General features: G+C 37.7%; 1 protein-coding gene across 1 annotated transcript in view; it reads right to left on the reverse strand.

Moving 5' to 3' along the window:
* The window catches only part of SPPL2A (signal peptide peptidase like 2A), a 46,158-nt gene that overhangs the window by 26,028 nt on the left and 4,520 nt on the right, over positions 1-15,610 (reverse strand). The window contains 5 exon segments of the mRNA XM_036033447.1: positions 2,283-2,419; positions 2,864-2,953; positions 3,375-3,521; positions 3,523-3,558; positions 3,890-4,009. Of these exon segments, the coding sequence (XP_035889340.1) occupies positions 2,283-2,419; positions 2,864-2,953; positions 3,375-3,521; positions 3,523-3,558; positions 3,890-4,009 (530 nt within the window).

The following is a 15,610-nucleotide window of genomic DNA, read 5'->3' on the forward strand; positions in this document are numbered from 1 at the left end:
CCACCATATTAAGCACCTGTGACTTTAGGAAACCTACCTGTATTAAAGAAGGGAGAGAATTTGGGGAAAGACACACCAGTACCTCCTTGAAACTGTAGAGCTACAAAGGTTATTAACATAAGTTTTAATAAAAGTGATACCCAAATGTGCCAACCTATGGTATCTGTCATTACAAATATATGTTTAAAGATGTTTTTTATCAGAGTACACATGTAAGTCATAATAAAGAAAGATTTATATATTTGTATTCAGTGTAATAGAAAGCACCAGGCAATTTCTTGAAGAGAAACCATATACTAGATTTATATCACACTAAAATACTTTTTTATACTCTTAAATTGCTCAAGAGTCACATGCAATAGTGGAGAAGCTAAGCTTTCTTCCATATCATCTTGAGTTTACAAAGCTTGAGGACCAGTGGTCTCATTATAATAAGACTTGAAGTCTTTACTGAAAAGTCTTCATATGGAACCAAATCATCTTTCCCTTTTGCATAAGGGGCACCTTGCATCTGGCAGGGTAACTCTGGGTTATGAAGTCCTGTTCTGGCAAAACTTCCCTGTCCTAAGCTTTATTTCTTCCCCTTCCCTTTCAATCTTATTCTTTACATATGAAATGATGATCTTTACATTCTTAATAATCCTACTTCTCATGGAAATGTTTTTGTTTTATCACTGCTTCATATTCTCTCTTTTTTTAAAGATTTTTATTTATTTATTTTTTTTTTAGAGAGGGAAGGGAGGGAGGGAGAGAGAGAGAGAGAGGGAGAGAGAGAAACATCAATGTACGGTTGCTGGGGGTTATGGCCTGCAACCCAGGAATGTACCCTGGCTGGGAATTGAACCTGGGACACTTTGGTTCCCAGCCTGAGCTCAATCCACTGAGCTATGCCAGCCAGGGCCATATTCTTTCTTTATATTGTTATGTCCCTACTCCCAAACACAGACACTTTTTTCTATCTTTACCTTACTCTTAGACTCACTCACCTCAATTTTAAAATCCACAAGCTTATAGGTTAAGGACATCTCTCCCAACCTAGCTATCTAAGGCAACAAATTCTGTTTCTGCCTCTCAAGATGTTTTATGAATAAAATACCTTAGATGTACTCCTTTCCCATCTCCAGTTTTCCTGAGCAGCCTGCCCTGACATGTATATAAAGGTTGCCTTGCTATCTCAAAGTGTGGTCCATGGGTCAGCAAAATCACTTGGGAGCGTGTTAGAAATGCAGAATCTTGGTCTCCGTTGCAAGCTCCCTAAATCTGAACTTCTATTTTAATGAAATCTTAAAACAGTTTGTATGCATATCACAGTTTGAGAAGCACTATTCTAAAGAAACAATTTAGATAGTAATGGTAGTATAGGGTGAATCCATATTAAACAGGAAAACATTTTTAATGAATCAGTAGCTTTTTGGAAATTATTTATAAAGCTTCAAGAAATAATCCAGAAAACAACTGAAGATCTTCTTATATACTATGCTTTATATGGAAGAATATTAATGAAGAAATAAACAATGCTTACATGAAAACATGTAACTGATACATGTTGAAACATGTTTTCCAAATATGTAAAATATTTAAAGCTCAATACTGCAGGAATCTACACTGTTAAACCCTAAGATTTCTCTCTTGATGTAAGTCAGTCAAATCTGAGTATTTTAAGAAATTACAAATAAGCTTATGAGCTTCATTTGTTTCCAAATAAACCCTTTTAAATGAAATCTAAAGATCAACTCACAAGGTAAATATATTGTCCTTTATGGATGAAATAATATGCTCTGTGCACATTTTTTAAATTCAGAATTATAATCTGATCCTTCTCTACTACATTGCCTGCTTTAATCTAGAGCCAAAGGTACATAATTGTAAGAAGACTGGGTTTAGGTTTTTATTAAGTAGAGAAATCCAAATTTTATGTACATTTGAAATTTCTACACTTAAATTAAAATATAAGCATGATTAATATCCTTAGAATTCCTAAAGCACGGAAAAGCAATGAACAGAAAGATTAGGTCACACTGTAATGATTCAGCCCAGGAGGGGCTGAAAAATGCCCCACCCTCTCTTGCTTATTTTCTTCCAGGCAAAGAGTCAGAGGAACCAATGACTCCCTTCCCAGTGCAAAGTTAAATGACCAGTATGAGGGCAAACTGCAATCTGATCTTAATGGCACTATATTCTCAGGTAGAGTAGAATTTTAAATATTGTTACATGATTAAAATTATTTCAAACAATAGTTTTTAACCATTTACCACAAAACACTAAATTTAAATTAAACTTACAATTCAATCAATCCACTCCAGTATCCTCCTAATGCCACAGTGAACACAGCAATTGCAAAAATAACCACCATAGTATAGTCAAAGTTTGGCCATGATGGAGGAGAATACATTTGCACAGTAATGTTATCTCCAAGAGTCTGAAAGGCAAAAAATGAGAGTTAAAGCCCTGGAATGAGTTTCTGTCCGCTATAGTGTATGGCAGCAACACTCCAATTTCACTCTGAACGGACACTATACAACAGACAGTCAAGGATACCAGAAGTAGTTTTGACCGCATGATATACTCTCCTGTCGAAATCATGAGGCTATACTTTGGTTTATTAAATCTTGCAAGTACAGTGTTCCACGCAATCAGAACTTTTTAAAGAAGTCAAAGCAAGTACATAGTCCTTTTAAAGTCAGGGCTCTGAAATGCCTTGTGCTCAGTGGGAAATGAATACTTCCCAAGGAAAGATCTGATGGCCTTTATAGCTTCTTGTTAGCAAGTAGAGCATGCACAATAATTAAACTGAGTATCAGTAGTCAAAAGTAAAGAGTTATACTATTTATGAACTTTATCTAATATGTAATTGCTGATTTACCTGCTTCATATCTTTAAAGTCTCTGTGGTAAAAAAATGCAATCAGTACTTTCACATCATGAAATTCAGATTTGTTCCCTGAGGGAGGAAACTAAAAGAAAAAAACATATTATGAAAACATATGAACTACTCATATTTTACAGAATAAAATCCAAATTATTTTATTAGATATATTACATCTTTTTAAAATTATAAAACAAAGTTTCATATGTTCTTAATATTATAGCAAGAATTCTCAAACTTTTATGTACAAGTATATCATAAACATGTAACACACACACACATACACAAACACAAATATCTGTTCCTAACAAAGTCTTGTCTACTTTACGAAAAGAAACAAAATTTTCCCATTAAATGCATATCATAACCAGAATGTTTATTTAAATAGAATCCTATCAATGAAATTATTCAAAACTCAGCCCCTAAACCACATACAAAGAAGATATAGTTCAACCTGTGAAATTTGATATCATGAGTTCAAAAGAAGTTAGTATAGTGTCATGACTTACTAGGACACTGTTATTGGCAACCAACAATGCTTTAGCACCTCCTGTTTGTGCAATTCTGGCTTTTTCAAGAAAATGGCAGGTTCCCCACTGAACCACAATGGCTTTGTTCTTTATTCCATCAGGAGGAATATCAGAAATGTTGCACAGCTGGTGTGGACGTCAGATTCATCAAACTAATGGCAGTCTGAAAAGGAGAAATATCTTTAACACGATAAACATCATATTTCACCCTAAATGCATTTAGTGACAAAGTTATCTACTGCTTTAATACAATGTTCTTTTAAATTAAAAATACTTTATTTTGATCAGGCTTTCAGGTATTTTAAAATTCCCTAATTTGTTTCCCCAGAGAGAAAAATACTTAAGGTAAAGCAATAAAACAATTATTACTTATTAATCATGTATTACAACTGGTTCATACACTAAAACATAATGCACACTCATCTTCACTTTTCAATATATTTTTATGTTTATAAATAAACAGCAACTAAGTACTTATGGTTTACAATACTTACTGCATTTTCCAGGGTACTTGGAAGAGCTGTCCAGTGAGGGTTATAGAGCATGCAGTAGTCCTTAGATGGGGAGGACGTGCCATTTGCAGACGCATGCAGGATTGCTTCCTGAGCAGCTGTCTAGGACACGAACAATAATTTTTACACTGGCAATGACCTGGCTTGCCAAGAATTTAAGATTTTAATAAAGCCATTTATACACAGGTTTGAACAGAGGGAAGGTTTTCAAGTGAATTTATTTTTTCTTGCTTGAGGAAATACTGAAACTCGACACATCTGCTTAGAACACATTTTTTGAGGGAGTCCCTTTCTTATGGAGATACATTATGGCCCTTGTAATAAGAGCCATTCCCAGGGAGGATTCTTGCTATAATGTGATAAGTTCAGTACAGTACTCCCTTTACAGCCTGAAACTTTCCTTTCCAATCCCTTAGGAGCTGTTACTTCATTGCTTATGTTCTATAGAAGAAAATACACTTGAAATCCCTTAACCTGTTGTACCTTCCGTATTCTGAGTAACTAGGATTAAAAAAAATATACATTATTTTTTTTTAAAGAGAAGCAATTCTTTTTTTTAAAGATTTTAATTTATTTTTATTTTTAGCAAGATGGGAAGGAAGAAAGAGAGGGATGGAGGGAAATATCAAGTGTGTGGCTGCCTCTCACGCACTCCCCAACTGGGGACCTGGCATGCAACCCAGGCATGTGCCCTGACTGGGAATCAAACCAGCAACCCCATGGTTTGCAGGCCGGCACCCAATCCACTGAGCCACACCAGCCAGGGCAGTACATTATTATTTTTAAGTGCTCCCTTTGGAAAATAATCAGAGAACTCTCAAGTTTTGAAGATTATGTAACTACCTATTCTAAAAGACTAATTCAGAGTTTAAAGTGAGGAAAAAGAAGAGCTAAAAGCATGTTCTTTCCTTTTGCCTTGTTTCCTACTACCTGGGGAAAAAAGAGGTGAGAGGTAAGAAAGGGCTGAAAAGAGCAACTATTTATACATGGGGCTGGGAGTGGAGAGTATGAAATGATGAAACATCCTAAGATAATTATGTAGAATACCACTCCACATCATGATTCCCTTCAAACGTGGATCAATCCAAATCCTTCCTCCTGCCTCCTCTGAGCAAATCTTTCTCTAAAACAAGAGGGAGAAAAACATTGCTTGGCAAATGAAGATGATGGACTAAGCCTCTGCCACTAAAGCATAGATTAGGTTGAGCCCCATCAAACTGCTGATATTTGACCATTTCGATATATAAAATTGGTGATCCTATATAAGACAATCTAAATTTTAATCAGCACAAAAATACTCTAATCCATGCTCTCCTGTCTAAAAACTCCCTTGAACATGTGGGATTTAGAAGGCTTTCTGGCATAGCAGGAGCTTCATTAGCTTATAGGTCTAAGCAAGTGTAGGGAATTCTTTTAAAATGACATCAAATTACTCAGAATAATTAGATAAAGATATTATTTGTGGGGAAAAAAAAACATACTCGTAGTTTCCATTCAGCTACATACTTGGTGGCCACAAATAGATTCTGATGGCAGAGATGAGTCAATATGTTCAATTTTTACTACCCACTAAATTATTTTTAAGTTATTAACAAATTATACAAATTAAACAAAGTATATTTAGGTTATTTTTATGCATTTGTCTGATTCAATATCAATTTTACAAATGAGACCTGAGACTCAGGGAAATTACTAATATAGTTTACCTAAGGTCATATCATAGATTGATCCACAAACTCTCTCCATATCTTTAGTCTTGGCTAATGTAATTATGATGTGCCTTGGTGCGTTCCTCCTTGAGTCTAACTTTTTTGGGTCTCTTGGAGCTTCCTGGACTTTCTGGAAGTCTTGTTTCCTTTGCCAGATTGGGGAAGTTCTCCTTCATTATTTCTTCAACTAAGTTTTCAATTTGTTGCTCTTCCTCTTCTCCTTCTGGCACCCATCTCATTCGGATGTTGGAACATTTAAAGTTGTCCCAGAGGTTCCTAAGCCTCTCCCAATTTTTTTGAATTCTTGTTTCTGTTCTGTTCTGGTTGAGTGTTTATTTCTTCCTTTTGCTCCAAATCATTGATTTGAGTCCCGGTTTCCTTTCCTTCACTGTTGGTCCCTGTATATTTCTCTTTATTTCACTTTGCATAGCTTTCACTTCCTCTATTTTGTGACCATACTCCACCATTTTTGTAAGCATCCTGATTACCAGTGTTTTGAACTCTGCATCTGGTAGGCTGGGTATTGATCTTCATTACTTAGTTCCATTTTTGGAGCTATGATCTGTTCTTTCATTTGGGCCATATTTTTTTTTGTCTCCACATGCCTGTTATGTAATAAGGGGTGAAGCCTTAGGTATTCCCTAGGGTGGGGCAACCCACTTCAATGGCTTGTGGTGCTGTATATGGGGGAGGAGTCGGAGAGGGAACAATGCCACCCTGGGTGGGTGGGTTTGTGTAAGTTCTAGGGCCCTTTGGGTCTTTCCAACGAACTCTCCTGTGCAGCTAGGAGTTTCTTGTGCTGCCGCAACCCCCACGGGTTTTTACAGCCAGAGGTTTTGAGGCTTTCTTTTCCCATGCTGAAACCCTGGGTTGCACAGTCTGTCTCACTCCCCAATTGTTCCTTCCAGTTTATCTGCACACAAATGTGGGACCACCCAGTCCACCAGGCCTGCCAGCTGCCATCTTGCTGCACATCCTCTCTGCCCTAGCTGTCTGTCTCTGCCAGTCTGAATGAATGTTTCTTCTTTAACTCCTTGGTTGTTGGACTTCCATACAGCTCAATTTTCTGGTAGTTCTGGTTATTTTTTGTTTTTAAATTTGTTATTGTCCTTCTTTTGGTTGTGCAAAGAGAGGCAATGTATCTATGTATGCCACCATCTTGGCCAGAAGTCCCCTTTGTGAATGTTAAATAAGCTGCTGTACCATGTGAACAGTTCAACAATCTCTCACCTAATGTTTCAGTTTGCATGAGGATCCATGCCTGAATTTTATTTTACATAGTACATAGAGGATTGCAAAATGGTGGGTTTTTAAAAATACTTTTATTCCTTCTACATTTATTAGCTAGCATTCTTCTTTTAAAAAGTTTTACTCTCTCCCTCTACCATCTTTCATTTAGTATCACAAAGACTCATTCATTTTAAAAAATCCAAGACAGTGTAATTATAATTATGCATTTGATTTTCAAATTGTCCTAAATTTGGCCAGTAGAAAATCTTCCAGCAGGCTCTTTGTGTCCTTTTGACTGGACCCCAGTGGTCTTTGAAGGTTCCATGTGTTTTTTTGGCACAAGATCTCCTAGGCTGACTTTATCCTTCACCTGCCACAGATCTGGAGCCAGTCATTCTACTAAGCTCCTTTTGGAGAAGAATAACATTTAGATGAGGATTTAAGTTATTGTGCACATTGCTATTGAAGTGGCATAACCTTTACAACAGACGATTCAAAAATTTTAATGTACAGAATCCTTAATTCATATCCTAGAGATGTATAAACAAATGCACAAAGATAAATGTATAAGGATATTCGCTGCAGTATTATTTGTTATAGCAAAAAATAAAATCAACAGTTCTACCAATAAGGAGCCCATTACACTATGGTATGCATAGTACACAGCTATTAAAAAGAAACAACTACATGTATCTGTAGAAACAGATGTCCATAAGTGAGAAAACCAAGTTCCAAGGAAATATTTCTAATGTAATCTTATTTTTATAAAAGTAATGACACCCAGACCTGGCCAGGTGGCTCAGTTGGTTGGAGCACTGTCTGGTACACTAACAGGTGGAAGGTTAGATTCCCAGTCAGGACACATACCTAGGTTGTGGGTTTGATCCCCTGGCAGGGCATGTACAGGAGGTAACTGATCAATTCTCTCTCTCTCTCCCTCCCCCTTCTTTTCAATAAATATATCTTCAGGTGAGGATTATAAATAAATACATGCATATTAACAAGTAATGACTGATATGCCCCCGAAGCTCCTTACATCTGTCTGTACATTCACATGAGCTTGAAGAAGGATGTGGAGACACACCAGACTATTTTTAAAAAACCCCAAAAACAAAGAGTGAAGGAAAACAAAGACAAAGATGAGAGTGTGAAAAGACTAGAAAGAGAAACTTAAAAACAAAACAAAACAAAAAAACCAACCCCAGAACAGAGAGGTATATGGTCCCTCCCTACTTATCCTGGCTCTCACAGCTACACATTTAGGGGTTTCTTTTATCTCTTGCCAGATACAATCTATAAATATCTAGGACATATATATATCTCAAATATGTATTATTTATTTTATACATGAGATACATGAGACCATATTACATAGTGCTCTGTGGCTTTTCTAAAATTTAAATTTTATAAATTAGATACAGAAGCACTATCTCCTTTCACACAACTGTGTAATATGCAGCATTACTAGTAATACAAAAACAAAGAGATTAAAAAAATCTTGTGTCCAAGGAAGTAAGATGTCTAAGTAGGGGTAAGATGTATTGCTATAAAGGGATTAAAGTATTTCCTGCAATAGTAGAAAAGTCATTACTGACAAAATAGAAGTAAAATCCATTGATATGAGAATTACTAAGGCAAAACACAAATTTTAAAGGGAGATGATTATAAAAGGGGAAAGTATAACCATACATATTGTACATTAGTTAGACTGAATTGGAACATGCAGCAAATTTCATATGCAAGTTAACAAAACTAAACAACTTAAGCATTTCTACTACATTTAAAAATAGTAAAGTTTCTCACAGAGATTGCATAGCTTCAAAAATTTAGTTTATTAACAATATATGTTATGAGTTTTGGAATGAAAGAACTGGGATAGAATGGCACTTCACCATTTACTGGCCATGTTACAAGTCATTTGACCTGTCTTAAGCTTCAAGGTCCTTGGTTTTGAGATGACAGTAAATGTCAACCTCACAGAGTTGTGATAAAAGATTAAGTTTGATAATGTAATTGTTTGCACACATTAAGCTCTTAATAATGGTATCTATTATTAATAATACACCTAGCACCTTGCTAAATACTTGCACCATGCAGAAAAAATACAAGGTAATTAGTGGTTGCTTGGGTTTAGTGGGATATGGGGTTGGAGGTGAGAGCTAAAGGGTATAGGGTTTCTTTCTTCTTTAAAAAATTGACTTTATTCTTTAGATCAGCTTTAACAAAACTGAGCAGGAAGCATAGAATTTCCACATACCCCTTTACCATACACAAGCATAGCCTCCCTCATTATCAGCAAGTACACCAGAATGGTACATTTGTCACAATCAATGAACCTACACTGACACATCATTGCCACCCAAAGTTCACAGTCCACTTTTGTGTTGTACATTCTGCAGGTATAGACAAATGTATAAGGACATGTATCCATCATTACTCTATCATATGAAATACATAATAGTTTCACTACCCTGAAATTCCACTGTGCTCCACCTACTTGGTTTCTTTACAAGGTGATGTAAATGTTTGAAAATCGACTACAGTAGTGATTGCATACACCTGTGAGTATACTAAAAGCCAGAGTTGAATACTTTAAATGGGTGAACTGTATGGTATGTGAATTATATCATTAAAGCTAACCTCCGCCCAAGAAAGAAACACTAAACTGAATATGAGAGGATTAAGAAGTATAAACTGCCAGTTATAAAAATAGTCACAGGCCCTGACCGGGTAGCTCAGTTGGTTAGAGTGTCATCCCAATACCCCAAGGATGCAGATTTGATCCCAGTCAGGGCACATACATGAAGCAACCGGCGAATGCACAAATGGATGGGACAGCAAATTGATGTTTCTCTCTCTCCCTCTTCTAGAATTATCAGGGTAATTATTTTGTAAGATATAATGTCTAATCACTATACTGTACTCTTGAAAGTACTACAATATTGTATGTCAATTACAATTTAAAAATAAATTAACAAAAAAACTGAAACAGATAATCACAAACAAAATGTGATTAAAGTCAGAGTCTGTAGTAAAAGCTTTAGTGATGATGAGGGTGCTAACAATGCACATTTTTTACCCTTATTCCAGACCTAGTGAATCAGAAACCCTGGGCAGTTTACTTTTAACAAGCCCTTCTGGAGATTCTTCTTGTTAAAATTTGAGAAGCACAGCTATGGGAGAAGTGTCTCTCAAGATTTACTGTGCATACAAATCACTTAGTGATCACATTAAAAAGCAGACTTTGATTCAGCAGGTCAACAGGAGTAGCAGATTCTACATTTCTAACAAGTCCCCAGGGTGATGCTGATGCTGCCCATCTTTGAACCGCACCTTGAGCAATGGAGACCACACGCTGCTGTGGGCCAACTGAGTCAGGAAGCACAACACAAATGGCTTGAAATTCAGCGTCCCTTCAAACATTGCAAGTGTAAAATTAAGTGAGACTTGTGGTCCACCCCTGCTAGTGTTACGTCATCTGACAAAGACCCTATGGTGGAAGGGCAGGACACCTTCCTTTACATCTTCCAGGTGAGTCATGCTCCAAAACATCTGAACTGTCCCCTGTATGCAGCTGGCGTCTGGTCTTCTATGATTTTACTCAACTTTAATAAAAAGTTTATACTTTCAATCACTAATGACAATATTCTTAGTAAAAAGCTCAGTATCAAGAGCCTAACAGAACTTAGAACTAACATAATCAAGTTCCTTCATTTTCTATTTCCAACAGTTCCAAAATGATTACAATGGAGTGGTCTTAGAGGCCAGGACGAGAATTGAGCTCTCCAGAACCTAGACAAGCAGTCTTTCACGTCTGCTGTCATTTCAGTTCCTTCATACAACCAGATCCCTGAGTGGCTTAGTGCCCAAACATCACCCCCCAATTTTAATGTTGCTCACAACATTCTATATCTCTGTATTAGCTGTCAATTCCCTCCTTCACAAGAGTATCCTACCACCACGTGTATTCTTCCAGAAGCCAGTTAGCTCCTCCCACATCCTAAATATCCCTAACTCTGAGCTCTTTCCTTATAGTCTTCTAAACACTGCCACTTCTAGGACCATAGAGCTCCACGGAATTACTTTCCCCATGTCAACTACTTGCCCCAAATCCTCCCTCTTCTCTCCAGTTCTTACAACCACTGGTGGTGGAACCAGTGTTCTCCAGGGCCATCGAACCATCAATCTCACACCAGTGCCTTTATTTTCTGCATTTTACTTGAGCCTCGCAGGCAAGTAAAATAGCCCATACTATAAAGTAGTACTTCCTTTTTTTTGTCTCAAATGGAACAAAAACTTGTAAAACTTCACATAAAACTTCATGGGACGCCTGTTGTTAGTAAACAATTCCTAATTTACTTTATTCAGATCAATTGACTTCAATCATATTCCATCACTGTTTCAAATCAAAGAGTACTGATGTTTAAGCCTACCTTAATGTTGTAGCTGCCTTCTTTTTTGACCATTTTTCTCCTAAATAGTAGTCAGATGATTAACAAAAGTCTAAAAAAGAATTGTAATGATGTACACTATACTCAAATCCTTGCGGATATACCATCTCATTTTCCCAGACCAATCAGACCCTGAAGAGGGACATGTGTAAAGACTTTTATTCTGTAAGTGTACTTACAGCATCAGTCTTGCTCTGACCTTCAAAGCCCTGCCTCTTGCGGCTGCATTCATGCTTTACCCTCCAGTCACTTGGTAGTTCCAACCACCGGCATTTGAATTCCTGGCCTCTGTTCCAGCAGCCTCCTGATGCTGACTCATCAGCCCAATATTAACTTACAGAGAACAGGCCTGTTCTACTCCTGTCCCAGCTAAAAGCACAGTTCGAGGATTCTTCTTTCACTTTGCCTCTCAGGTTCAGTTTATGCGGCGTATACCCTTCTTTCTCCTTCAAAAGGTATCTTCCAGCACTGGATCTATTTTGCAAATTTAAATCTTCACATATTTCTTTTGAAAATAACCAGTCTGTGGCTAAAAATTTATCTAACATATCACCCCCTACCCTGTATTCAGGCCATCTTTTGGGTCTGCCAGGACTCTGTATCTTGGACTATTTTCATCTGATCAGGATTAAACTCTGAATAATGAAGTATTAACCTTTATCCATGTATATATTTAATTCCCTTTAAAAAAAGGAATTAGTCAAGCAGGCTCTGCTTTCTTTCCTGGAGTTTATACTTAGTAATCTGTGTAGCAATTTCTTACTCTTTATTACAGGCCAGTGTTTCTTGAACTTTAATGTTCTTGTTGAAATGCAGATTCTGATCCAGTAGAACTTAGGTGGGGCTTGTATAGATTATGCATTTCTAATAAACCTCCAGGTGATGCTCTGATATTGGTCCACAGAATACATGGTTATAGGCTTCATCATGAATAGCAGTGAAACTTGTCAGTCTTCTAGACATTACTGGGGTCCTTCTAGGAATTTCTCAAGAGGTGAGAGTCACACTGTACCTGCAGTCTGCTGGTACAGCCAATGTTCAAGTTTCAACCAGAAGTGTCCCCACTTTACTCTTAAGTTCCTTTGAGTATATTACTGGGTGCCAGCCTTCCCAACCCCACCCCCTATAGACTGTCCATTGAACCAGTTTATATCATTTGTACAGTTATCCATTAGAAATACTTAATCCATCAGTTTCAATGGGGCAGTATGTCAATGTGACTGTAACTCTTCCCAATTAACCCCCTGCAGTCTTCATAAAACCCACAAATTAAACTATGTATTCTATTTTTAGACACCAAATATGAGGACTGGGGCTTTGGGGCAAATTTGGTTAACAAACAGACTTTACTTATAATGAGAACTAGTCAATTAAAAAACAAAAACAAGAAAAACCTCTTTATTCCTAAACCAGAAGACACCAAGTTGCGATGTAATCACTGAATGGGAAATGCTGAGGAGCCACAGTCACCTGCATCATCCTTATATCAGGGCAATGTAGGAGGTGTCCCTTCCTTTACAGACATCTTTCTCTTTACATAGGTGTGCGTTTTAAGTCAATAGCAATACAGTAAAAGTAAGGGGCCTCTACAGGGAAGGCAGAGGTGGGATGTCTGAATGACACATGTTGACATCAGTCAGGCCTGATAACTTTCTGACCACTCATTATTACACATATTCTATGCCTCTTTCCTCCCTAGTAACTTATGCATTCAAGACAATCTACATCGTTTCTACTCCTACATCTAGTATTCAAGGTTTATGGAAATAATACACTAAAAGTGACTAGACCCAGGCTCACAGAGATTAAATGTATCCTTATTAATTAGTGGTTCAGTGGGAGCTAGGGCATCAAACAGGGATTTTCAGGGTATGCGGCCCAGGGGGAAAGTAGAGCCAGGACCATTCCTTGCACATGAAGAACCTGGGGACATGTAATGCACAGGCTAAGACATACTAGGTTGTAGGGAGGAGACAAGGTGGCCATGCATTCGTGCAACACTCTGCAGTCCACAAGGTGATGGGGAGACGGCAAACAACATATCGGGTAGGGTTTCCCCTCTGAGGGGCTTATATTCTACTTGCTGCCTAGATCCAGCCTTCTTCCTGGTTTTCCCCCAGTCACCTTACTACTTAATGATGTGTCTCGGCTGTTAGAGAATTTACAATTTACACTAGAATTCACAAACTTGAGTGCTTACAAGGGCAAGCAGGTAATATAAATGTACAAATTAGAGTTGATTTAAGACCACAGAGCATGGTAAAGTTTGGCAAATTCTGGCCTAAGGTAATCCAATTTTTTAGAAAAAATTACTTATCTTGGGTTAAAGGCTTATACCTGGAGACTTTATGTCTAGATTTTTGTAAACAGACCCAATTTCAGGTGATTTTTTTTTAACAAAAAATTTGTCAAATGTATATTAAACACACCCTGGCTAGGTGGCTCATCCGATTGGAACATTGTCCCATACACCAAAAGGTTGTGGATTCGATCCCTGGTCAGGGCATATACCTAGGTTGTAGGTTCAATTCCCAGGGAGCATATGGGAGGCAACCAATTGATGTTTCTCTCTCATATCAATGTTTCTCTCTCCCCCTTCCTCTTTCTTTCTCAAAAAAAAAATCAGTAAACATATCCTCACGTGAGGATTTAAAAAAAAAATATATATATATAAAATAAACATGACTTCTTCTATCTTTAAAACCTTTCCTTATGAATTCACAAATTTATCCAGTCTTGTGATCTATTTTTCATTCACACACACACACAAAATAATTGTTACATGATTTAGTGAAAAAATATCAAGAAACTTCTAGAATCCCTGGGTTCCAGTCCTCATTCTCATGACTTCCTCTATGATATGGAATGTCATAATCTTCCTGAATGTCCTCAGAATTATTTGGAGTTTCAAAGAAGATATATATATATATATATATATATATATGCAGAAGTTGCATTCTGGGAAGATACACACCTATCAGTAACTTAGCTCACAATGAGATGCAGATTCCACAAAGACAGCTCAGAAGAAAGAAGGTAAAAGAAAAATTGCAAAGAATCTTAAAATTAAAGGAGGGACGTGACAAAACCAGCATGTCTAATTCTTACACTACCATAGCAATACTATTAACTGGGTGACTTAATCAACAGAAATGTATTGTCTCACAGCCTGGAGCCTAAAAATCTAAGATCAAGATTGGTTGATTGCTAGCTTGGTTGATTTCTGGAAAGAGCTCTCTTCCTGGCTTGTAGATGGCAGCCTTAACACTGTGTCCTCACATGGTGGGAAGGAGCAAGGCAGCAATCTCCTGCTAAGGGCCCCACCCAGATGGCCTCATTCCAAAGGCCCAATCTCCAAACACCACCTCACTGGGGGGTTACGGCTTCAACATAAGAATTTGGGAGCAAAAAAAAAGCAGTCCACACCACTCTGTCTCTGGGCCCCCAAATTCATATCCTTCTCACACACAAAATGCGTTCACTGTACCCCAATAGCCCAGGAGGTCCTAACTCATTCTATCCAGTATCAACTCTAAATTCCAAAGTCTTATCTAAATACCATCTAAATCAGGTATGGGTGAGACTCAAGCTATAATTTATTTTGAGGCAAAACTCTTTTCTGGCTGTGAACCTGCAAAACCAGACAAGTTATGTGCTTTCAAAATACAATGGTGATCAGGCATTAGATAGACATTCCCATCACAAAGGGAGAAACTGGAAGGAAGAAATGGGTGACGGGACACAAGCAAGCCTAAAACCTAGCAATACAAATTCCTTTAGATCCTAAGGTTCAAGAATAATCCTGTTTGGCTCAATGCCCCATGTTCCAGGACCAAAGGGTGCAGCAGCATCACTCCCACAGCTCTGAGGGTCTGTGGGGTGGCCCTACCCCCTTTGGTTCTGTGGAGTCCCAACCCAAAGGCTCCCAGCAGGTGCCTAGGGCTTGTTGAAACTGAGGCAGTGGCCCCATGACCTCTGAATCGCCTTTGGGGCCACTTCTCCCTGTTCTTAAAGAATAATGTATGTTCACAGCCACACACCTCCATATCCCATCCTGTCAAATCCAAGAAGTCCAACAACCTTTCTTCATTGTGCTCCATCTCTGTTCCCTTCAGTTCAAACTCACAGTGTTTCTGCTCATACAATCCCAGAAACTTGTAATCAAATGGTCATCCATCCACACCCTTAAGTGTTCTTTTCAGAAGCTTTCTCATATCTTGCAATAAGGAAAGGCTGAGAATTTCCAAATTTTCAATTTCTGGCTTGTTTTTGCTTAACAATTCCTTCTTCAATTCCTCTTGCTCCTTCTACAG

The sequence above is a fragment of the Phyllostomus discolor genome, chromosome 1 (genome assembly GCF_004126475.2).
Source record: "Phyllostomus discolor isolate MPI-MPIP mPhyDis1 chromosome 1, mPhyDis1.pri.v3, whole genome shotgun sequence".
In the NCBI taxonomy this organism is placed as follows: domain Eukaryota; kingdom Metazoa; phylum Chordata; class Mammalia; order Chiroptera; family Phyllostomidae; genus Phyllostomus; species Phyllostomus discolor.